This window comes from Heloderma suspectum, chromosome 2 (genome assembly GCF_057233095.1).
Source record: "Heloderma suspectum isolate Gila_16-S chromosome 2, 16-S_ref, whole genome shotgun sequence".
In the NCBI taxonomy this organism is placed as follows: Eukaryota; Metazoa; Chordata; class Lepidosauria; order Squamata; family Helodermatidae; genus Heloderma; species Heloderma suspectum.
Window position 1 is genome coordinate 174,637,202 of NC_139459.1, and position 25,222 is coordinate 174,662,423.

The window sequence follows — 25,222 nt, forward strand, 5'->3', positions numbered from 1 at the left end:
TCTTAAACATATTATTCTGAAGAAGCTCCACTAAATGAAATGGGACTTACTCCCAGGTAAGTGAATATAGGATTGCTGCCTTATGCATAATGTAGTGCACAGCCTATTTCACATGCTATTTCACATTTTGTACTGTTAGCATTATAATACAATTATGCTTTTCTAGGATATCTTGAATCAAAAGAAAATATTCTCATTCTAAATCAGTGCAGGACAAACTATTATACAGTACTTTAGTACAGCATACACCAAGTGGAGAAAAGTCTTTAGTAATGGTGTGTGTGTGAACTCACATAGTGAGGCCTGGTTCGCATGTCATGACAGCAATTCCTAGGTTGTTTAACCCAGGAATTGCAGGGATGAGCAGAGCACATAAGTTTGCACTCATCATTTGTGTTCCTGGGTTGTTTCATGATGTGCAAACCCAGAAACTCTGGGTTGTTTATGGGTTAAACATGGGTAACTGTTGGGTTACCTTAACCCTGGGTTGTTTAACCCATAAACAATCCAGAGTTTCCGGGTTCACATGTCATGAAACAACCAAGGAACAGGGTGTTCCTGGGTTGTTAATTAAAAGTGGAAATGACAAGCATGCGGCTCACACACTTGACAACACAATTTCTGGGCTAAACAATCCAGAAATTGTTGCCTTGACATGCTAACCGGGCCTCCAATTTCTGAGGTACTTATTTGTGGCAAAGCCTACTCCAACTGCCTGATGCCCTGGGACAGCAGCAGCAGCGAGAAGGACACTCTAGCCTCTGACAGAGAAACAAAGGCAGCTGGGTGGGTTGCTTTGTGTACTGCCATGATCTGTTGTAGGCTGTGTTGAAGGTCACTTGATCAAGCGGAAAGGCATACAACTAATAAATAAACCAGTACGGCCGGTAATACTGCTGCAATGTGATTTCTTTTACTTTTCCTATGTATGGCCGGTTATCCCTTTTGTGAGATGACATAACATCCTGTGTACTTTCTGATATACGCTATTTAAGACTGTAATATCAAACTCTTCATGATGCAAGTCGAATGGATGACAACGAACAAAATGCGGAGGAATTATGGCAACCCTAAGTGTGTGACTCCCCGCCCCCCCCCCCAAAGTGTGGGGCTATTTATTTGGCCTGCTGCATCTCTCCTTATTTCAGTGGAGGCTGCTGCAGGAAATCCGCTCTGGGTTTCAATCAGAACTCTAAAGGAGCCATCCAAGGTGTTGAGCCCATTTTGGGGATAGGGTTCAGCACCTTGGACGGCTCCTTTAGAGTCCTGGCGGAAACCCAAAGTGGGTTCACTGCCCTCCTGACACAGGCGCCACCCGCCGCCACCCGCCGCCACCGCCTCCGCCTCTCATCCTTCTGTCTTCCTTTCTATCTCCCTTCCCCCCCTGGCAGAGTTTCCTCCCTCCTGCCTCAAAAGGCGGCGGCAACACCACGTGAGGAGCTGGCGCGTGCGTGCGCGCGCGCGCGCCAAAGGTTGGGCCAGTTAGGGCCGTTAAGTCCTCGCGCTCCCTCAGCCGTCAGCTAGCGACTGGCTGCTTCCCCGCAGCCTCCTCGGCCTCGGGCGCTCTAGCCCTGCCTCCTCTTTCGTCACGCACCGTTCAAGCCCCACCTCCTTTCCGCCGGGCTCTGTCACAAAACAGTCGACTCCTCGCAACCAATAACAATAGAATTCCGGTGACCAAAGGCTTATGTTAAAAAAAAAAAAGAAGAGAGAGAGAGAGGGGGGCGCTTACCATCGTAATCGTCACTTCCGCTCTATTATTGAACTGGGTTTCCGCTCCCGAGTTTTTGCACGCTGCGCCCACGCAGACTTTCCATTTTTACCGGAAGTTGGGGTTCTGTGTCACTCTACCCTTTTTCTAATTCTATGTGAGGGGTTTCGCGCCTCCTTTTGCGACAGTAGCCGTTAGTGAGGGGGTCGTGCGCCGAGTTCTTCCTGAGGAAAGTTCGGCGACGACGCTGAGTGGAAGAAGCTTCTTTGGGTAAGGAAGGCAAAGCAGAAGGGGGAGGCTGGAGTGGAGCAGTGGCGGGCGGGCTTGTGGTAGAGGGATGTGGAGGAGATTGAGAGCGGGGTGGGGGAAAGGTGGGCTCTTCTGGGCAGGGTGTTGCCGAGAGTCGCGGAGAGTTTTGGGGGTGGGAGGCTGGAAAAGTGGCCTGGCGGTTTGAGGCTTAGAGGCCCTCCTAGTATAGAGTGGTCGAGGTGAGAGGAAGGAGGGCGGACAGCAAATGAGCTATTGTATGGACACTTGCCCACCATGAAGGGCAGCAGTGCCTATATGGGAGAAAGGGCCACCGGGACATACATATGTAGGTGGTGAGTCTGGGAGAAGAATTGCAATATGGGGTGTAGTTCTTGGAGTAGAAGGGCTATCATGATGGGGATGGATGAGTGTTCTCTGCAGCATTTGGCCTATAATAGTGGCTGCCAGCCTTTTTGGCAATTTGGTGATTTGAATTAGAAATTCAAGCCGATAGCATGGGGGGGGGGGCATCATTTTTAGTATGCACCATACTAAATGTTCATCCTCTCACCATGCTTTGTGGTGGCATTGCCTATGGTCTACTGAGCCAGTGAGTACAGGCAGCAGTATAGAGGAAGCAGACAGGAGTGTGGGTCTTCCTTCTCTGTCATAGCAAGGCACAGAGGCTTTTCTGGTCTTGACCAGATGTGCCATACATCCTGCTGCCTGTAGCACTTGTGGCATCTGTGCTGTGGATTGGCCACCTGTGAGCTATGGGATACGGTACAGTAGAACTTTCAAGTAAGGTGTGTTTTGCATCATGAGGCATTATGGAACTGGACAGGCAAGCAATGAGGATATGAGCGTAGGTATAATGACAGGCATTTTCCTCCCTTTTAGAATCCTGGGCTATGTTTTTCACAGTTTGTCTTATTACAGGAAGAAAGCAGCCTTCCAGCTGTGCTCCTTTTTCATATACATCATCCAGTATTAACAGTAAGAGCAACGATGGCTGAGAATGGTGTAGAGCAGCATCAGGTGACACCAGTGGATGAAGACTTTGTAATGGACGGTGAAGAGGGAGGAGTAGAGATAGTGGCAGAGAACAAAGAAGCAGAAGGTGATGCACAGTTGGATTCATCTAATCAAAATGGCACCAAAAAGGTTATACCTGGGATAATTTACCTCGGTCACATCCCTCCTCGCTTCCGGCCTCGGCATGTCCGTAATCTACTTAGTGTCCATGGTGAGGTCGGACGTATTTTCCTGCAACCTGAAGGTGAGCCTGTGTGAGTGCATTAGGGAGAAGTGAGCGTGTGTGTGTGTGTGTGTGTGAGGAAACTGCAAAGAAAAATACTGTGTTGGATGCAGTCTCTCCTTAGAACTGATACTAGCATATATAAAGGAGAGGTAGCTGAAGGACAGGGAGATTCAGATGACCTCAGTGAGTTATATTATAAATGGATCTCTAGCTAAAATGCTGTACAGTTCTTATCTTCTCAAAGAGCAAGTTAAGGCACAATCCTGTGCATGTTTAAACAGCAAAAGGGCTGGCTGGGGATTGCTGGGAGTGGCCGGGTGCCTAGCTGAACTGGAGTTTGAACTCAGGGTGTAGTCCAGGTCTGCACAACATATGATCCGTCTCTCTTTCTGTGTCCCTCAGAGCGATTTATACGAAAGAAAAAGAAGAAAGCTGGTAGCAATGCCAAGAACTTCACTGAAGGCTGGGTGGAGTTTCGGGATAAGCGTGTGGCAAAGCTGGTAGCTGCCAGTTTGCACAATACACCCATGGGTGTCCGCAGGAAGAGCCAATTCCATTATGACTTATGGAATATGAAGGTGTGTGTGATGCAGGCTGCTTCAGTGAATAAGAGTTTTTGGATTCTCCTGTTACCCACTCCTAATCTAGTTGCTCTTATATACTAAACCCAGAATTTATTTATTGGCTCTAGTAAGAAATAGGGAATTAAGACTTTATACTGGGGCTTCTGAAGGTACCAAATCTTGTCTCCCTCTGGTTGGATGGACTCTTTGAGTTTCTGGAGGCCCCCCTCACTTCCGTTCATGAAGTGTGGTGCAAAATAAATTGCTTTACTAAACTATACTTGGATTGGACAAGTGTGGTTAGGTGCAAGTGTGGTTTGGTGCAGCATCCTTGGTCAAAACACAGTGGGTTGGAAATAGGTCAGGTATAGTCAAATGGCAGCCCATGGGCCAGAATTGGCCCTCGGAGTAACTTTTATCTAGCATGTAATCCTAGCAAATTTTAATCGAGTTCTGATTAAGTATTTTGCTCACTGTTTCACTTCTAAAGCAAAGAAATAATGAATCCCCATGTATATTTTTAATGTAAATTTTGCATTGCAAAATTGGGTACATTTTGAAATAGCAATGGACTGCTGCCAAGTGGGCCTCTTCAGGGAATCTTTTGGGAAGCACATTCATTTCTCAGCCCTGTTCCCGCTCCTTTTGATGACCTTACACCGTCCACATCCATGTGTTATGGGTGTAAAGCAAGGAGGGAACCCTTTTTATGTGTGTGTCAATGGCTGCATGCCCTTAGGGTTAATTTTTTGGGGACCAAGCCAGTAGTGGGCCTGGCCACCCCTTTTCTTTCTCTGTCTCTTTCCTTCATCCTCACCCAGCAAGGTTGCAGTGGGAGGGACAGGTCACTCTTGTCAGAGATCTGAACTCTGCTTTCAGCTGGCTTATGAAATTAGGCTGATGGCTGCATGAAATTAGGCCAGGTTCCCCATCCCTGTTGTAAAGAGGTTACTTCTGGGTGGTTCCAACCTAATGGTAGGCTGACCAGCTGTGAGGGGGTCAGATTGTTCTGTCCCCTAGCCTAATGTCTGGAGAATTGTGGCCTCTGAGAATACGGAAGTTGGCCACCCCTGATTTGAATGGTTATCAGAACTTTTAGACAATTAAGGAGCTGTAATGTATTTTAAGAGACGTTTCCTTGACTTTTGTTCTCAGTATCTGCACCGCTTCAAATGGACTCACCTGAGTGAGCGGCTAGCATATGAACGGCAAGTTCGGCAGCAGCGTATGCGTGCTGAAGTTTTACAGGCCAAGCGTGAGACTAATTTTTACCTGCAGAATGTGGAGAAAAGCAAGCGCTTTTCAGAGAAGTGCAGTCGGAGAGAACAGGAAGAAAAGAGCTGGGGCTTTGTCCAGCGCCATACTGAGGATGAAATCCAGACCAGCAAACGGAACAAGCGACTCAAGCAGCAGCTGGCCCGGGCTGCTGAGATCCAGCAGAAATCCCAGTCAAACAGTTCTCTACTGACCAAGATCTTCAGTATCCAGCAGTAGTGGTGGCCCCATGGAAGGCTGGACTTGCTCATAATCCTGCTCTAGCTGTTGGCAACTAGGCTTTTACAAGCCAGACAGACCGAGTGCATCATCAGTCCTATTAGGAAAAGATAGCTCATTGTGTGTTAGCAAATGCTTGATGCATTTTATGGATATGTTGTGGATATACAACTTACCTTTCTTCCGAGCAGAGGCTGTCTTTAGAGAGTTGTCCCATTTTGCCTGACCAGCATTAAAGCTTTCCTTTGTGGGTACTTGGCAAGAGTTAACGAGGAGTGTTCTGTGATAAATCAGGTAACACAGTGAGGAAGGGGAGCGGCACTTATCTAGAATCTAGTTGCTAATATGAATATGACCCTTCATCCCCATTTCGAAAGAAAGGAACAGGCCAGCTCTTTTTTGTGGAGCTTGGTATAGCCTGTAAAACAGCAAGATACTTCAGTCTCTGCCTCCATTTGCAGCAATGATCTATGGTGCTGTTAAATGGGAAATGTCAAGCAGGAATTCTAGGTGCTCCTCGAGGTATGAAGGTGAGAACAATATTAATTCAATGTGTCACTGATATTTCAAACAAAAGCCTGAGTTAGAAGAGTAATCTTCATGCAGGCCACAGTGCCAGGCCAAAGGAAATGTTTTCTTGAAACCACAGAGTTTAGGATTGCTTACCCTTCTAAGATCTTATCCAAAACTTGTGGTATATTTCTGACTGAAACTATTTCCATCTTTTTTTAAATAAAAAAACAGACACCAAATCTAAATAAAAAATTTCTTTGACATTGGTTATGTTGTTCTTTAATCAAAATATCTGGAAATGAAGTGAATGAGCTGCTAATTAGGCCAAGGAGGTATTCAGTTTATTGTAATTGTGATTAAAAACATTCAGCATTTCTCTCACAAGTCAAGTGTTGATTGATGATGCAAATCATGATTCAATATGAGGAAAAGTTACAGTATTTGGAACTTTTGGGTTTAGGGGAAAAAAGACGACTAAGGGCACAGTCCTATGCATGTTTAGACAGAAATCCTACAACTCCTAGCATGCCCCAGCCAGCACTCAGAGAAAATATTCCAGTATGTTCCTGGACTCTTCTTGCATTTCTGATATGCCTTGGTGCTCCGCTTCTTGTCTTCTCTGTTTCTGAAGTGAAGTCAGGTGCAGAATGTCCGGCTCGTTCATAACTAAACTTTTTGCTGCAGAGGGTCCAACTTAGTCACAGGGAAACTCTGGTGAATCTGTATGGTGTTCGGGTTTTTTGTATGTGTGGGCTGAAGAGGAGTGAAAATGGAATTTGATCTATATCTGGGTTTTATTGCTGGCTTGGATTTAGGGATGCAATCGGCAAATGTTCTTGAGGTATGGTGGAGTATTAGAAGCATATTACTGTTGCCTACTTGAGAGCTGTCCTTGAGCTGTGATAATACCTCTTGCTGGAGAGTAATATCAGCTGGCTCTTAGAACACTCAGAATGGCTGCCTCAAAAAAAAAAAAAGGTTGATGCTGAGGGTCGTACTTTTAACGAGCAACAGACAACTGATGTATTTATTTTTTGGTGGATGTAAAAACCAAACCAATTTGCCTCATCTGTGGAGAATCAGTTGCTGTCATGGAGAAAGCTAACGTGGAAGTCACTACAATATAAAACACAAGAAATAAGAAGAAATTGAAAATCAGGTGCATGCACAGATGGGAGAATCAGCATGGCTTGAGCTTATAAAAGTTCTTCATCTTGAAGTTCCGTCCACCTTGTTCCCATTCCTGATCGTGAGCTTTCTGTTCGAATAGGAAAGTGTGCATTTGGCTGCACATTTTTTTAAAGTGCTCACTCAAATGTGACCTTTCATCCCATTGACCAAAATGTGAAAATGCATATTTCTTTTCACATGCAATTTTTTAAAGTGCATCTTTCTACATTTTGCAATGCAAAATGTGAATGCAATCACAAGTGTGGGAATATGCGTGGTTTGCCCAAAAAATGTAATTGCATTCAGGGCTGTGAACAGGGCAAGTTCTAATCTTTAACAAACAACCGAAATATCAGTACATCCCTAGGTGCATGCTGAAAAAATGGCAACACTGAAAAAGAATGTGGATGACCAGGAACACATTTTCATAAAGAAAGAAGATGTCCAGAATGGTGCAAGCCAGTTACGTGGTTGATTAGTGATCTTTTTGGAGGGAGACTGTGGCCTCATTCAGAAGGTGAGCTTGTGAAGGAGGGCCTGGTTCCAACTGCCTCTAAATTGCCACCAGGGAAAAATATATTTGAAAATGTCAGCTTATCTGGGAGGACAATGTGTGAGAGACTTCAAGAGACAGTAGAGGATATTAAACTCTCTGAGAGTCTCTGCTGCTGAATTTGTCTTCATTTTTTGGCTATTGATGAGACAACCAACATAATTAAAACTGCCTAGCTGGCTATTTTCTAGTGTGGAATTTCACCACATTTTCAGATTAGGTGCTTTCTTCAGCAGCAATGCATGACGCTACCAAAAGAGATTTTTCTTTTAGAAGATATTGCTGGCAGTACTTGATATGCAGTAACTTTTGAAAAAACTGGACTTCTTACTACTGATGGTGCGCTAGCCATACTTGGTGTGCAGAAGGGACTTGTTGCCCTAGTTAGGAAAAAAAATGTGGCCCCAGGGTCACATCACAGTCTGGGAAATGTCATCGCCTGAGAGCACTGCAGAAAAGTCACAGGGAAAGCTGGAGTGCACCACAGTTTTTCACACTGCAGGATCATAGTAGTAATATTGTGATTATCATGATTATTATTATTGTAGTACTGTTTCTATTGTGCGCCAGTGGGAATGAAGAAGAAAATAGTTTTTATTCCTCACATGCTGCTTAAAAGTAACAGAGGGGAGAGGGGCAGAGGGTGTTGTAAATTTGGTCTTGTTTAACCTCAGAACCGGCACCAAATGAGTCCGAAGCTCCCCAGTGGGTAACCAAGCTAATCCCAATAGACAAACATCACTACGGACAAAATTGTAAACTGAAATCTATTTAAGGCTTTATTTCAGAAAAATACAAAATATAAAGAAAGTAGCATGGTGGTTTTATGAGCGTAAGAAACTTTATAATTACAGGGAAAGAGAATGCAACAAAAATAGAAGATTAATGAAAAGAATTGCAATTGCCAAAGTTGGTATTATGAACTTGGCTAATAAGATAACGGCTTGAGCTTCTACCATTGTTATGACTCCTCCTTCCAGCTTTCTCCTTGCAGTTCAAAGCTAAACGAAAACAGCCTAAACTAAGTGTTAACCCTCCCGTTACTTCCTCCTGCTTCTTACTTGAATATAAAAGCTACACTAAAGCATTACTAAGTTCCTCTAGGCATGTGAAGAATAGGGGTAGGAGCTAGAGTGAAAAGAAAACCCAAGACCTGGGAATAATTTCATTTGCCACCTCTGAAGATGGGTTTCCAAATCCCCTCCTCAGAAATAACCTCCAAGTCTCAAGCGTAGAAATCACTCTAAGTCCCAAACTCAGAAATAATTCTAAGTTCTACTTTCAGGAAAATAGTCTTAAGTTCCAAAGTCTAAGAGGCTAAAGAGGTCCATAGTTACCCAAATCCTTGGGTCTGGTGGCGAAGCAGCAGCAGCAGGAACAAGAGCGGCCAGGAGCTCCCATTCCCTGGGCTTTTATACCCCTGCCCTGGTCAAAGGTGGGGCCCAAGGAGCAATGAGACGATCATCTTCCAGTCAAAATGGGGTGCATGTGGGGTGCATTTATCTTGTGGGAGATAAATGAGACACCTTGTTATAGTCTACAATACATCCCCACACTCTCCCTTACCAGTGTGCCATGTTCAGTTTGCAATTGTTCGGTAAATATTTAAGGCACCATACAGCTTTTTGCAGGTCCCTGGCACTCCATCCTCCCCATTTGGATTTGGGCCTGAAAGACCAAGGAAAAGTATGGGTGCATTGAGAGTAAGTTTTAAGCAAGTGCAATTTGGGATATTGCACAGTTCTGTCCTGAAAGCAAGCAAGTGGTCAATATTACCTTGCCTTCTATACAATTTAAATTCTGGTAATTATTTCTAATATGTAAATTAGCATATGCAAATTTGTTCCTTTTTTTTTGAGCAATGGGCCTGAACCCCTGGTTCAGGCCCATCAATTGCATCTTTTGGAATGCAGTCCTATGGGGATAGTCGGCTGCCTCTGAACTCGGAGGCGGCTGACTATCCAATGCAGGGCAGGCAGAGCACGGAGGGGATCATCTCCTCTGTGCTATGGCCGACCTGCATTTGCAGTTAGACAGCTAATTTGTCTAACCAGGGAGGTTCGGAGCTGGGGGGGAGAGGCCAGATGACGCATAGGAAGTGTCGTAATGGTGCTTCCATGGCCCCCTCCCCTCCCCTCCCCTCCCCTGGGAATGCCCCCTTTTTGGCCGCCCTATGCTGCTGTTCTGAGCATAGAGCTGGGGACAAACCACACTCCATACAAGGTGGCGGGGGCGGGGAGCTGGATTTCTGGGAACTGAGCTCGGGGCGCTGGCTGTGAGCTTGGTTCCCAGAAACCTATGGCTGTCTAGCCGCTGTCTCGCAGCCATAGGATTGCACCCACTCGTGAAAAGATATCAAAAGGCACTTAACATAGAAACAGGAGCTCTCTTATGAATAAGGTGTGTCCCCCCCCCCCCCGGCACTTTTAATTATCAGTATGAGAAAACTGGTAAGCTGCCTAGATTGTTTTTGTTCTGCCTTAACATGGGCTTTGCCTTAACATAGAATGTGTTTGAATCTACTCATGTATAAACTTTGTACTGTGTATTATGCTGATATTTTAATGGTAAAAGAAAGAAAGAAAAGCCTGGCCTAAGTGTGTTATCTAGTAAATATAAAAGTCTGTATGTCTGTATCTAGAATTTGAATTTGTTTCTATTCTGTGATGGCATTTTGTTCTCAAGGAATTTGAATATGTTCAGTTAAACAAGTGATCTAGGATTAGAAGAGGACACCCTCTTCTGTTGGGAATGGCTATTCGAAACTTTGTTCTCTCTTCTTTCTTGGTAAGGGTTTCTCCCTTCTCCTTAGTTTGTATGTAGGTTTTCATCAAAAATTAGTAAATCCATTCCTGATTTGGGGTGATTTATCACCACACAGGCTCTCAGTTTGGTATCCAAATGCACCATCTTATAGACATGTGCTTGTCTCACAGGATATGCTTCCTGCGTTATATTTTCTTCAAGATTCATTGCTCTTACTTGAAGCCAGCAAGCAAGAGTTTTTGAGCATTTGGGTATACTTAGTCCTCAGAGTTTGTTCCCAGGTTTCATTCTTATCAGCATATTCTATATCACTTTCAGATATCTCATGAGGGTCATATGCTGGGTATGTTTCATTGTATGACTGTAATGTCTCACACATGCCAATTGGGACATCAGGCATTTCCCCCCTAAAATTTGCCTTTGTTCAGTCTAGAAGAAAATATTTGCAGACAGTCATATGTCTGTGTTCATTTATAATATTTCTTTGCAAGTTAACTTTTTTCTTTTAAAATCATACATTTTACTTTATATAGCATTATTCACAAGTGCATCAATATGTATGTTTCATATTTTTTTTACTTATTTCTTTTACTGTGCACCAGGGTCCTTTGATTCTTTTTATATAAACATGTTCTGAGTGTTTCAGTCTTAGATTTCAAACTTTATTCTTTTAAGAGGTTGCTTTTGTCTTTTCCGTCTGTATTATAATTAATAATAATAATAATAATTGTTATAATAAATAACAATAAATATTTATTATAACAATAAATAATATTGTTATGTATTCTAGGGGGTACTGTGGGTTAGTTATTGTTAAGCCTGTTCCCTGCATACTATCACCCTGCATGGAGCATTAGAGTATTCTGCTCCATGCTTATGATTATGCACTTGTCTACAAACTAGGGAAGGCAATAGCTAATGCTGACCGATTGAGTCGGGTACCACTTTAAATTCCAGGTTTTGTTGTACCTCCTCCACTGGAAGCCTTGATGCTAGAAGCCCTTCCTGACCCACTTCTTCAGGCTGATCAAATCGCTAGGCTGACTGCTTGAGATCCTGTATTGGCTCATGTTTTAAACTGGGTATGGAGAGGATGGCCAGGTAAGGAACTGCCAGAGGAATTTAAGCCATTCAAATGCTGTCAGCATGAGATGTCTGCCCATAAGGGACATCTGCTATGGGGAAACCATGTTGTTATTCCAGATAAGGGTCATTAAACCATCTTGAACACGCTGCGTGCAGCTCATCCAGGGATCATTTGCATGAAAGCCTTGGCCAGGAGCTATGTCGGGTGGCCTGGTATTGACTCAGATATTGACAAAACTGTAAATGAGTGCAGCACTTGTCAAGCCGCTAGGCACAATCCATGAAGGGCACCTATCTTTCCATGGGAAGTGACCAAGAAGCCTTGGTCAAGAATTCACATGGATTTTGTAGGGCCATTTCAAGGAAAAAAAATATTGGTTGTGGTAAGATTCTTACTTGAAGCGGCTTGAAGTAGCTTTAGTACCATCACAAACGGCCGCTGCAACAATCACAACATGGTGCTGCTTAATTGCAACCCATGGGTTGCCTGATGCTTTAAAAAAAAAGGTGTCCCCAACCAGTCGTGTCCGACTCTAGGGTGTGGTGCTCATCTCCATTTCTAAGCCGAAGAGCCAGCGCTGTCCGAAGACGCTTCCGTGGTCATGTGGCCAGCATGACTGAACACCGAGGTGCACGGAACGCTGCTACCTTTCCCACTGAGGCGGTACCTATTTATCTACTTGCAATTTCTTGCTTTCGAACTGCTAGGTTGGCAGAAGCTGGGACTGAAGACGGGGGCTCACTCCGTCACGCAGCACTCAGGTCTCGAACTGCTGTCCTGCCGACCTTCCGGTCTGATTCAGCGTCTTAACCACTAAGCCACCGCGGCCCCTAGTACCTGATGCTATAGTCTCAGACAATGGGACTGCTTTTACATCTGCTGAATTTAAAACATTTGCAGACAAGAACCGTATCCGGCCTATCACCATTGTACCTCATCATCCCCGATCAAATGGCCAAGCTGAACGGATGGTGCAGACAACAAAAGATGCCCTGAAGCGCATTGCGGGAGGAGACTGGCCAACGTGCCTTGCCAGGTTTCTCATTGCCCAACATGTTTCTCCTTGTGCAACAACAGAAGTCAGCCCTGCAGAGTTACTTACTTACTTATTGCATTTATATCCTGCCTTTTTTCCTCTTGCAAAGAACCCAACGTGGCTTTCATTATCCTCACAACAACAACCCTGTGAGGTGGGTTGGGCTGAGAGTCTGTGACTGGCCCAAAATCATCCAGTGAGGTTCTGTGGCCAAGTGGGGACTAGAACCTGGATCTCCCAGCTCCCAGTCCAGCACTCTAGCCACTACACCACACTGGCTCTCCACACTTATGGGGCAGCGTCTAGAAACTTGCCTTGACCGTCTCCACCCAGATTTAGCTGAAGACTTACAAAGTAAATGAGAGCAAGCTCTGGATGCTGCCTTCTCAGCTCCTACTCTCTGTTCATTTGCCTCCCAAGATCTGGTGTTTGCTAGGAACTATGGTGCTGGACCGAGGTGGGTTCCTTCCTCTCATTGATGTCACTGGACCTGTGTCATACAAGGTCCAGTGTGTAGATTGGTCAGTGTGGCATTCAAACCAGTTTTTGCACTCACCCTCAACAAGAGGCTCTTTATGGAAGAAAGCGAAGAGGATATAAGGTGGTATCGTCTGCGTATCTGAGGTTGTTGATAATTCCCCTGGCAATCTTAATTCCGACCTGTGATTCATCCAACCCGGGTTTCTCATGATGTACTCTGCATATAAGTTAAATAAGCAGGGCGACAATATACAGCCTTGTCGTACTCCTTTTCCAATTTTGAACCACTCGGTTGTTCCATGTCTGGTTCTTACCGTTGCTTCTTGACCACTGTACAGGTTTCTCAGGAGACAGGTAAGGTGGTCTGGTACTCCCATCTCTTTAAGAATTTGCCACAGTTTGTTGTGATCCACACAAAGGCTTTAGCATAGTCAATGAAGCAGAAATAGACGTTTTTCTGGAATTCTCTTGCTTTCTCCATGATCCAGCGAATGTTGGTGATTTGATCTCTAGTTCCTCTGCCTCTTCGAAACCCAGCTTGTACTTCCGGTAGTTCTCGGTTCACATACTGCTGAAGCCTAGCTTGTAGGATTTTGAGCAAAACCTTGCTGGCATGTGAAATGAGCGCAATTGTACGATAGTTTGAACACTCTTTGGCATTGCCCTTCTTTGGAACTGGAATGTAAACTGACCTTTTCCAGTCTTGTGGCCACTGTTGTGTGTTCCAAATGCGTTGGCATATTGAGTGCAGCACTTTAACTGCATCATCTTTTAGGATTTTAAATAGCTCAGCTGGAATACTGTCATCTCCGTTAGCTTTGTTGTTACTAATGCTTCCTAAGGCCCACTTGACTTCACTTTCTAGGATGTCCAGCTCAAGTTCAGTGACCTTTTTTGGTCCTTCAAGTTCAGTGACCTCAAGGTCCCTGCCTTCTTTGTCCTTTATCATGCCTGTCTTTGCACAAAACTTTCCCTTGATGTCTCCAATTTTCTTGAAAAGATCTCTACTCTTTCCCATTCTATCGTTTTCCTTGATTTCTTTGCATTGTTCATTTAAGAAGGCCTTCTTGTCTCTCCTTGCTATTCTCTGGAACTCTGCATTCAGTTGGATATATCCTCCCCTTTCTCCCTTGCTTTTTGCTTCCCTTCTTTCCTCAGCTACTTGTAAAGCCTCATCAGACAGCCACTTGGCTTTCTTGCATTTCTTTTTCTTTGGGATGGATTGAGTTGCTGCCTCCTGAACAATGTTACGGACCTCCGTCCATAGTTCCTCAGGCACTCTGTCTATCAGGTCTAATCCCTGAAATCTATTCCTCACCTCCACTGTATATTGATAAGGGATATGATTTAGCTCATACCTGAATGGTTTAGTGGTTTCCCTATGTTCTTCAATTTAAGCTGAAATTTTGCAATAAGAAGCTCATGATCTGAGCCACAGTCAGCTCCAGGTCTTGTTTTTACTGACTGTACAGAGCTTCTCCATCTTTGGCTGCAAAGTACATAATCAATCTGATTTCGATATTGACCATCAGATGATGTCCATATGTAAAGTCGCCTCTTGTGCTGTTGGAAAAGAGTGTTTGCTATGATCAGCGTGTTCTCTTGGCAAAACTCTATTAGCCTTTGTCCTGCTTCATTTTGTACACCAAGGCCATGCTTGCCTGTTATTCTGGTTATTTCTTGACTTCCTACTTTAGCATTCCAATCCCCTATAATGAAAAGGACATCTTTTTTTGGTGTTAGTTCTAGAAGGTGTTGTAGGTCTTCACAGAACCAATCAACCTCAGCTTCTTCGGCCTCAGTGGTTGGGGCGTAGACTTGAATTACTGTGATGTTGAATGGTTTGCCTTGGATTCGTACTGAGATCATTCTATCGTTTTTGAGATTGTACCCCAGTACTGCTTTTCCCACCCTTTTATTGACTATGAGTTCTACTCCATTTCTTCTAAGGGATTCTTGCCTACAGTAGTAGATATGATGGTCACCTGAAGTAAATTCACCCATGCTTGTCCATTTTAGTTCGCTGATTCCCAAGATGTCGATGTTCAATCTTGCCATCTCATGTTTGACCACCTCCAGCTTACCTTGATTCATTGATCTTACATTCCAGGTTCCTCAACAATATTGTTCTTTACAGCATCGGATTTTCTTTTAATCACCAGACACATCCACAGCTGAGTGTCCTTTCGGCTTTGGCCCAGCCGCTTCACTCTTTCTGGCACTACTTGGAAATACCCTCTGCTCTTCCCCAGTAGTATATTGGACACCTTCCGACTTGAGGGGCTCATCTTCCGGCGTCATCTCTTTTAGCCTTGTGATATGTTCCATGGGGTTTTCTTGGCAAGAATACTGGAGTGGGTTGCCATTTCCTTCTCCAGTGGACCACATTTTGTCAGAACTCTCTGCCGTGTCCTGTCCGTCTTGGGTGGCCCTGCACGGCATAGCTTATGGCTTCACTGAATTATGCAAGCCCCTTCGCCACAACAAGGCGGTGATCCATGAAGGGGTCTCCATCTACATCTATATATTTCCTGTGACTGGTGAGAACTCTGACAGAAACCGTCTGTTTTGGCAGACTGGGCCAGCGTATCAGGAGTGCATTGCTTTAAATGTAAACATTAAAATGTTTCTTAAGTGCTGGCCAAAGGACAACCTCAATACCAGGATACTGGACTTTTATGTCTCCAATTTTTGTCCATTTTTTAAATATGCACAATAGGCTTTTTTCTATTGTTCAAAATTCTGAGACATCAGTCTAACACATTTTGTAAGTTACAGTCACAACAGATTGTTTTTGCTTCTTAGCATTTTTGTGTGTGCAAAATACCATTAAAAAGCACAAACCTTTAATATCTGGGCTGTGTAACTCTTTAGCAGCAATTGGTATTGTCTGCTTGTTTGAAGGACAACGCCATAGCTAAGAGCACTCACTACTTATTGCTTGATTAGTGCAATAAAAATTAGTGTAAAAGAAAACATTAAAATATTTTCAAAGCAGCAATATGTTTAATAAAATTGAAATATGTGTAGGCTCAGTTGGTGTGAATCCTAAAACTGACCGAATATCAGCTATATTGAGAACCATGGTAGCTAGTGCTCAGCAGAACTGGAGCAACTAGTTAAATCAACATGAGCTTAAATTGTAGACTCTTCATATTAAATCCATTCTGTTCTCCTTTTTAACAAGTTGGCTGCATTACTTACAGTTGCAGCATCAGTTGCTAAGATTTATAGCTACCCACTGCATTCCTCTCTGTTTTTATGCTAGAATGTTTGCAGGCAGAGTAGTCTTTTTGACATATGCTGCATGCTATTGTAGAATTGGTGGGTGCAAAATCAAAAGAAAGTACATCCTTCTACAAATATGACTAGGAAAATCAATCTCTATAGATTAATAATCCAGGTATTTATTATATTACAAAACACGAGGTTATCCTTTTCCCTTTTAATATTAGATAAGTGTTTATCAGCTCAAGTTTTTCTTGAGAGGGTTAAGATTCGAGAGGGTGCTCTCTTAGTTCTCACAATGGATCAAAGATTCCCCCATTATCCATGTTGGGTGTCACTTGCTATGGTCTGGAGTTTGTTTGAGCTATCTGTCTATAGTTCAGTACATTGGGAGCATTTAGCTGCCTGTATACTCCCTATAGCAGATGAAAACACTTCTAAACAAAGTGTACACCTAAGATTGTTTCATGGGTTGCAATCTAAGTTTTGTACTAACAAGGATTAGTAAAGGAAAATCTATTTGATCCATTTATTATTATTATTAGAAATATACTTGTAACATCACATTAAAATCTAACTGGCATATAATATCAAAACATTTCTGCTGTAAAACAGCATTGCTAAAGATGCTTAGATCTTAATATCTTTAAAAGGAGATAAATTTTCTTAAAAGTTTCTTAAATATTTTCTAAAATTCAGAACAAAGCGCCATGCAGTCTCTCCAGAGAGGAAGCAAGTATCCATATCTCATGCCTTTGCTCACTTACACTCACAGACCCAGCTTTAGGGGGTGCTTGTAGTTAAACAGTGTTAAATAGTCTTCTCTGATGATATGTATAAAAGCACTAATAAAATAAGTTGATTTGATCTTCTTTTAAACTGGTTCTAGACTGTTTTTATTGCCTCTGATACTAAATGCTGTGTTGCCACATCATAGGGAGCTTTAAAGGTATATGAATGTTCTCCACTCCGAATCTGGAAACTCAACTTCTAGGTCCTCAAAGATTTCTTGTGTATAAGAATTCATTGGTTAGAGCTGCCTCCTGCAAGCTGGGCCTTTCAGATGTTTGGGACTTCAACTCCCATCAGCCCTAGCTAGCATGGCCAATGGTCAGGAATTCTGAGAGTTGTGATCCCAAACATCTGGAGGGCACGAGAAGACTTTTAAAAATGGAAGTATATAGTGACTTTAAATCCTGCTCCAGAATGACCTGGGAGATTAGTGCTGGTCAAACCATGATCCAGCATATATGGTGGGAGACCGCAGGCTCCTTCCCCCGTGGTAGGCATGTTCAAACACACACCTGCAATCTGCTTATGTGCATACAAGCATGCATGCACAGGCACATTGCAGATATGTGTTTGAATATGCATGCAGCAGGGGCGGGCAACCAAAATTGGGTGGGGGCCGGATGACCCCCCCCTCCAGCCCTCTGCAGGCCAAATGATGTTGAAGGGGTAAGGTGCCCAGATATCATTTGGTTCTTGGTGGGCATACCGAGTGGATGTTCTACCTGATGCATCCAACTGGAACTGGCTTTGTTGCATATGGGTCTTCTCCCATTGGAGGAGCCCCATGCACAGCGAAGCTGCTCAGACTGGCTTCCCTCATCCTTCACCTTCCCTGTGCAGGGAAGTAGACTGAGGAAGAAGGGCCATTTTCTGGCTGAGCCTTGCTTTTCATTGCATATACACTTTTTTTTAATGGTTCTTTTATGATTTTGAGGTGCTGAATCTGAAGAGCGCCACTCTGTAAACCTTGGGGAAGTTTTGCAATTTCAATTCTAAATTTCTCAATGAACCTTGCTGTTTTTTTCTTTTATACTTCATTTTATTCAACTGCACGAGACTCCTGTAATTTGGATTATAACCATCTCAAAATTATTTAAGAATTTTGAGGACATTGATCAGTAGTGGATCCAAAGAAACTGTTGTGGGGGGCACTTTTCCAGGAGTGTTAAGCACGTTGCCTGCCTTCAAATAAAAATGCAGAATTCCAGTAAAATACAGCATTTATTAATGCATTTACACTTTCAGATGGTGTTTTTAAGCATTAGAAGGTATTTTTATTACTAAATTTAAGAATTAAATTACTATAGTTATTTCCGTTATTAATTTTAAGTATCAGCACAAATCATCGCTGTCGTCCAGATCATCATGGATAATTCCATTGCTGCATTCACCTTGGCAAGTGCAGAATGTTGTTAATTGGACTTTACTGCACCCATATGCACGGCTACAACCTTTGGTGCATGAACATCAGATAAGATTCAGCACCATGTCAGGTGCTACAGGGGTACCTCATGGCAGCTTGCAAGGTGTGTACTCCTTTGTTGTGGCTGACAAAATCTCCCATCCAAAATCCAGAGGGTCCATGGGAGGTGAGCCAATTAAATGGGCAGACTGCGACAGTGCTGTTTGGAGGTGCGCTTGCTCATAGAGTTGCTGCAGTGCATTGGGTGATGGAGGCAACTTAGAAAGTGTTGGCATGTTTGTTACTGTTTTGCTGGCCATATGCTTCTTCCACAAATGAGCATACAAGCCTTCTGTCGAGGTCTTCCCTCGGCTGTAAAGCGCAACAACGAAAGCGTCACACTATTCCATTACAACTGTTTCTTCTGAAGTGAGGTCACCAACAGCTTTAAGCCTCCCTTTAAACTTTTGGAGAACGTTCAGCATGTGGCCTTTACCAATTCCAGCTAGAGATGAGGTTGTGTCATAACCAGTGAGAGTGTGGGCAGCTAGCATATATATATATATATATATATATATATATATATATATATATATATATATATATATATGTGTGTGTGTGTGTGTGTGTGTGTGTGTGTGTGTGTGTGTATGTATGTTTGTTTCATTTATATCCTGCCTTTTTTCCTCCATAAGGAACCCAAGGCGGCATACATAATCCTCCTCCATTTTATCCTCACAACAACAACCCTGTGAGGTGGGTTGGGCTGAGAGTCTGTGACTGGCCCAAAGTCACCCAGTGAGCTTCCATGGCCAAGTGGGGACTAGAACCCGGATCTCCCGGCTCCCAGTCCAACACTCTCGCCACTACACCACACTGGTATATGTGGTATGCCAGCAGCAGCAAGACATCAGTGTCCTCACACACCTTACTTGTATTGGACAATCTGGGACATTTGCTGCCTCCCGCATGGCTACGTACGCAATATTTAGGTCAGCTTCCTCATGTGCTGTTGATGGGCCCCATAACCCAACATTAACTTCCACTGAGAATGGCTCTGGACCAGTTAAAAGCAGTCTGTGGGTTTTGATGACATCAACATTAATTAGCCCATCAACAATCAATGTCATCAATTGTGTTCTTGTCTTTGTAGAGTTCAGTACCACTTCTCTTGGTCTTGCCTGGAATTTGCTCCCTGTTGTTTCTTTTGTGTAGGAGTTTTGATGCTTTTCTCATAGTAACTGTCAAACACCACATGCATGATGGGAGTTTGTTTCGGTTCTCGTTCTGCCATCGCTTTGTATGCACTCACGTACATTTGCACAGTCGCTGGCTGCGCTGGCCGTGACACACACCAGAGCATGGCACAGCCCTCAAGAATAATTGCGTGGGGTAGAGGATGGATTGTCTGAGCACTTCTCGTGATGGCAACTTTTGAGTAGACCCTTAGGTGTCTGGCACATATCACCATCTTCCCTGAAGAGAGCAATAGGCACTGGGGCAAGTTCATGACTAAGTGCATCATCCAGGTTGATGTCTCAAGATCAAAGTGAGCAGTCCCACTGAGCGAACACAAATCAGAGTATGGTCCACAGCTACTTCATGACTACCTGCTGCACCTGGCTTCACAGATTTGGTGACTGTCATCATTGTCTTTATTTATTTATTTTATTTATTATTAAATTTATTAATCGCCCATCTGACTGGTCACCCAGCCACTCTGGGCGATGTACAACCCACCATAAACAATTTAAAACAATAAAATTTTACCATAATTTTTTTTTAAAAAAACACCCTAACCCACCCCAAATGCCTGCCTGAACAACCACGTTTTTAATGCACGACGGAAGCTCATTAAAGAGGGGGCATGACGGAGTTCCCTAGGGAGGGAGTTCCACAGAGTGGGGGCCACCACAGAGAAGGCCCTCTCCGTCGTCCCCACCTGTCTAGCTGTCTTAATGTTTTGGCAATAGTTCCATGAAAACCAGAGGGAGAATTGCTCACAAATTCACTGTACTCATTACTCGCAACAGCTACTGCATCATGCACATTTAATGAGCAATCTTTCTGAATTTGGCCACTGACTATGTTTATTAAACCGCTCACTGGGTGACTGCTGTCATCAAGTGGATCAATACATGTTGTTAAGTAATCCCGGGTCTTTATGCGATCTGCACAGTCAGCCTTGATACATGGATCAGCCTCTTCCTTGCGATCAGTCACAACATTCTCAATGTTCCCTTCCTTATCTTCCAGATCTTTTAAAATCTGACCAAAAATGTGTTGTGACCAAGCCCAAACAGCCGAAGGCTTTGGTTTCAGAGTGAATCCAATTATGGTGCCAGGGCCAGATTGCATGTACATTGTCTCGATTGGTCCACAGCCCATTCCAAATACCTTTCTTGTGCCTCACTATGTGTTCATCCACCATGAACTTTATAAATAGCTCTTGATCATGTTTTTGTATGGTTTTCAAGTAGTAGGACCCATACCGTGCATAGATGGCATGCCCTGCAGCGAAGAAATATGGGAGTATTGACTCTACTGCATATAAATGCAGTAACCAATCACTTTCTCTCTCAGTGTGGATGAAATTCATCATCAAAAAAACAGGCTTCAGCAAACAGTCAACCCATAGCATAGAAGTCTGACTACTTTCAGACTTCTTATTAATTGGTTCCACCATATTCATGGATTCATCATCTGGGATGTCACTAATAACTCCCCGCAATATTTCTTTTGCTACCATCCTAAGGGTTCTCACAAGGAAACTTATGTCCTGAAAGCATCTTTGGTACCCCAGCAAATGCACTTTAGAATGTCTTCTAAACTATCACTCATTAATGTACCAACACAACAGACAAAGGACATAAGCACATGCACACCTCTACCCAAGTTAAATTGACAGCAACTTTATAAAATTGTTGATCAGTTGTGAAGATGGTCCTGTTCTGATCTGCTGTTTTAGTTATTCACATTGCCTCAGTTATAGCTGCCTTCATACTGTCTGGCTCAGATGTTATCATACTGAGTAATGGTACAAATGCAGTTTGTGTTTTTCTTCTGGACACGCTCCTCTCTCACGACAACTGTTCATGATCCAGCCACCAAATTCTAGATCTCCATCAAGAACTTGTTTGAGGAAATTATAATCAAGAGCTTCTGCTCTCTTATATTTTGATTCGGTAACCACTTTGGCAGCCAGGTCCTTAAACTGAGGAAAGTCTTCTCCCTTCAGCATGTCTGCTACTTCCCCTGGCATAGCAATAGTCTTTGGTCCTTTAAAACAATGCAGTGCAATATCTGCTGGCTCAACAGTTGGCATACCTTCCTTCTTGAGACACTGTATTTTCACATGCAGTACTGTCCTTTTACAACTCATGAGGGTGGCATCCTTTTGTGTCACTGTCATGGCAAGCCCATGCATTGACATGAGGCCATTCTGGTTGGAAATGTTGGTGTCAAAGTTGTCAGCTGTAACTTGAATGAGGCTGTTGTCTGCTGGTCCAACCATTCCATTTTCCCAATGAATACTTGCAGTAGTGACAGCTGTAGAAGTTCAGAAGTGTCGTAGCCCAGAGCATGTACACATTACCCCAAAATTGTGAAAAATGTTAATGTTTTATGTGGGTTCAGCACAACGGAAAGTGCAACTTGCAATGTCATTGCTTTGTTTTTCACCATGCTGGTTACTATTGAACCTAGCATTGCTGCAAGCATTGTTGAATCACGCTTCGGAGATATTTTCTGGAGTAGATTGTTAGTCCTACTCTGTACATTTTATAAGAACAATCATCAAAATTATTTAAGGATAGTGTAAAAAACCTCAGATGATGTGAAATGTAATATTGTGAAATTTCCCTAAGGTTTAGAGAGTGGCACTGTTGGCACTTCAAAGTCATATAAGAGCAGTAAAAAAAACCCTTGTATACGATGAAAAGCAAGTTTCAGCCTGCTCTCCCCTGGACCAAAGGTGAAAGATTAAAAAATACCCCACTTGTCCAGCACTTGAAGGAGCTCCTGCAAGCCCCAGATGAGGGTGCAGCTGCCGCTCCCTCAATCCCCTTTTTTATCTCTGATCTGTGTTGGGCAGGGCTGGCATATGCTATCAATGGCTACATTCACACACAAACTGTTTGAAAGCCACCCTTCCTTGTATTCTCCCTGGGTATATAACCTAGTTCTCCATTTCCTATTATCTGCCTTGTTCTAATTCTCATTAGCTGGAGGACATACCATTGATCATGACTGAATTTGACTAGGTAATTGTCCTTCCGAGCCAAGAATGCTGGCGACATCCAGATTTAATTTTTGTTGCTGCCTGATTCAGGTGAGGCTATGCATGATCTAAACCAGTTCCTGGATTCAGTCATGGGCTCAATAAAGTCCAATAAGCTGAAACTGAATCCTGACAAGATGCAGGCACTGGGGATAGATGGGGTCCTCTTTGCTATCCCCCATTGTTCTAGAGCAGTGTTTCTCAACTCATTTCAGTCCACGGGCCACGAGGCCAATCAAAAATTTTTAATGGACCAACTCCTTTTATCTATTTATTTTGGTTGAGGCATGATTAAAAAGAGCGGACACATTTTGGTTTGAAATTTATGTATTTCTTAGATGTTTGGATTCTCTTCTCACTCACAAGCTTTTCAATGTTTGGAGTGGTACTTGACAATGCACAACAAATATCTCTTTCCACTGCGAACGAATTCCTCTCTTTGGACTTAACGTGCAACAAACACGAAAATCCCATCTCATACATATAAGTTGATGCAAATGGCAAAAGAAATCTGACTGCATGTGCTGACAGGTTTGGGTAACTCCCAGTCATGCTGGCCCCAAATTTCTCTGTGGTAGACTGCTTGTACATGTCTTGGGTCACAAAAACATTTTTCAGATCCAAGAATTCCTCCTGCAGATCCTCTGAAGCACTATTAACATCTGAATTGAATGGATTCCTGATGAAAGATAATCCATCCTTTGTCCTGTCCACCTCCAGAAAGTATTGCTGGAATTCATTTCGTAGCTTCCATAAATGATCGAGAATTTGTGTCTGAATAGCTTCCTTTTTCTGGAGCATGGCATCCACAGATGGAAATTGAACCAAATTATTGTCTTCTACTCTTACCATCCAGAGTTCCAACTTGTCAAGAAAAGCCTTGATGATGCTTTGGTAAGAGAACAGAATTGCACCTTTCCCTTGCAGCTGAAGATTCAGTTTGTTCAAGATTCCAAAAATATCAACAAGATATACAAATTCTAAATCTGACTGTGTCAGCACATTTCCAAATTCCTCTTTCCCTTGTTTCTGGAGAAACAAATCCAACTCCTCTCTCGACTGAAAAACTCTACTGACTAAATTCCCTCCTGACAACTGCTGTACAGAAGTCTAGAATGGCAACACATTGAAGTCAGAACCCATGTCCTGGCAAAATCTTTTGAACAGAGCTGATGATTTGATGTAACTCACCACTTTTGCCAACCCTTTGAAAACAGCATCAAGTTGATCAGGCAATGTTTTTGATGCTAAAGCTTCCCTATGAATGAAGCAATGAACTCCGCTTACCATTGGAGCGTGCTGTTTCACCAATGCTTGGAAGCATGCTCTTGAGCCCAGCATGGCAGGTGCACCATCAGTGATTTGCCCAATCCGGACCATGCATTTCAAAGGAATGGTTAAATTGCTAACATTTTCCATCACATCCTGAGCCTTTGTGGTGGTATCAAGAGTCTTATAAAAAAGAAACTCATCTTTGAAGTCTCCCTCAACCAGTCTGTTGATTCATCCAACTGTACTTACATTTTACAACATAAATTATAAAGAAACTAAAACACATTTAGCACAGAACGAATGACACGATAACCACTCAGCATGACAGCGGGAGCTACCCTCAAAAAGCACACATATCTAGACAGATCATTCCCACCTTCCCACCAAAAACAAGTTTTTAGTTGCTGCCCAGCCATTAAGTGGCACTTCTGTTGTGCAAAAGTGTATGAATGTAAATAATGGGAGAAGAGCACATTGTTTTATTGTGCTGTTTTCCTCCTGTAAAGATGGTTAAGGGCACAATCCTATGTATGTTTAGACAGAGAAAAGGCCTACAACTTCCAGCATTCCCCGGCCAGCAGAGCTGGGGGGAATGCTGGGAGTTGTAGGCCTTTTCTCTGTCTAAACATGCATAGGATTGCGCCCTAAGTTATGTAAACACACCGACTCTAAAACATTTTTATTTGAACTGTATAGCTGTAGATACCCACAAACTTTCTCTGACAATGGTGTATTGCCAAAGTGATTTGGTTCTTGATTTTACCCAACATAAGGCAGATCAAGGTAGGCAGCTGTCCTTAGGCTTTATTGGCCAACATAAATATCACAAAATAGACCCACTGGGTTTCATCCACTGCATATATGAACACCAGCAATTTATTTTATTTATATTTATTTGTGTATTGCATTTATATCCTGCCTTTTTTCCTCCAAGGAACTCAAGGCAGCGTACATGATCCTCCTCCTTCCTCCATTTTATCCTCACAACAACAACCCTGTGAGGTAGGTTGGGCTGAGAGTCTGTGACTGGCCCAAGGTCACCCAGTGAGCTTCCATGGCCAAGTGGGGACTAGAACCCAGATCTCCCAACTCCCAGTCCAGCACTCTAGCCACTACACCACACTGGAATTGGTCCCAAATTATGGTGTGTGTCCCCGGGCAAAGGCATGATACCTTCTTTCTCTTGGTGGACTGGGTCTCTTTCCAGCTTGTAGTCACAGCACCTTCAGTGGTCTGGAATCCCAGAGACAAGAAGGAGGGAGGCAGCAGTGAAGTCCACAGCTTTTGGTAGTGGACTCTCACACCAAGCATCCACTGGCACCCTCCCTCCCTGTTTCTCCAGCTGTCTTTTGTAGTCCAGCAGCAG

The 25,222-nt window shown here is 43.3% G+C and overlaps 1 protein-coding gene across 1 annotated transcript; it reads left to right on the forward strand.

Annotated features, from left to right (window-relative positions):
* Positions 1–1,937: 1,937 nt before the first annotated feature.
* Positions 1,938–6,052, forward strand: ABT1 (activator of basal transcription 1). The gene is made up of 4 exons (XM_084836250.1): positions 1,938–1,981; positions 2,900–3,239; positions 3,624–3,799; positions 4,940–6,052. The coding sequence occupies exons 2-4, from the start codon at positions 2,969–2,971 to the stop codon at positions 5,276–5,278; spliced, it is 786 nt and encodes a 261-aa protein (XP_084692376.1). The 5' UTR covers positions 1,938–1,981; positions 2,900–2,968; the 3' UTR covers positions 5,279–6,052.
* The last annotated feature ends 19,170 nt before the right edge of the window (positions 6,053–25,222 follow it).

Bases quoted from the DNA above. Each gene is read 5' to 3' on its own strand.
- ABT1 (XM_084836250.1), top strand. From the start codon at position 2,969: ATGGCTGAGAATGGTGTAGAGCAGCATCAGGTGACACCAGTGGATGAA. The intron at 3,240-3,623 runs GTGAGCCTGTGT...TGTGTCCCTCAG, and splicing joins TATTTTCCTGCAACCTGAAG to AGCGATTTATACGAAAGAAA. The intron at 3,800-4,939 runs GTGTGTGTGATG...TTTTGTTCTCAG, and splicing joins ATGACTTATGGAATATGAAG to TATCTGCACCGCTTCAAATG.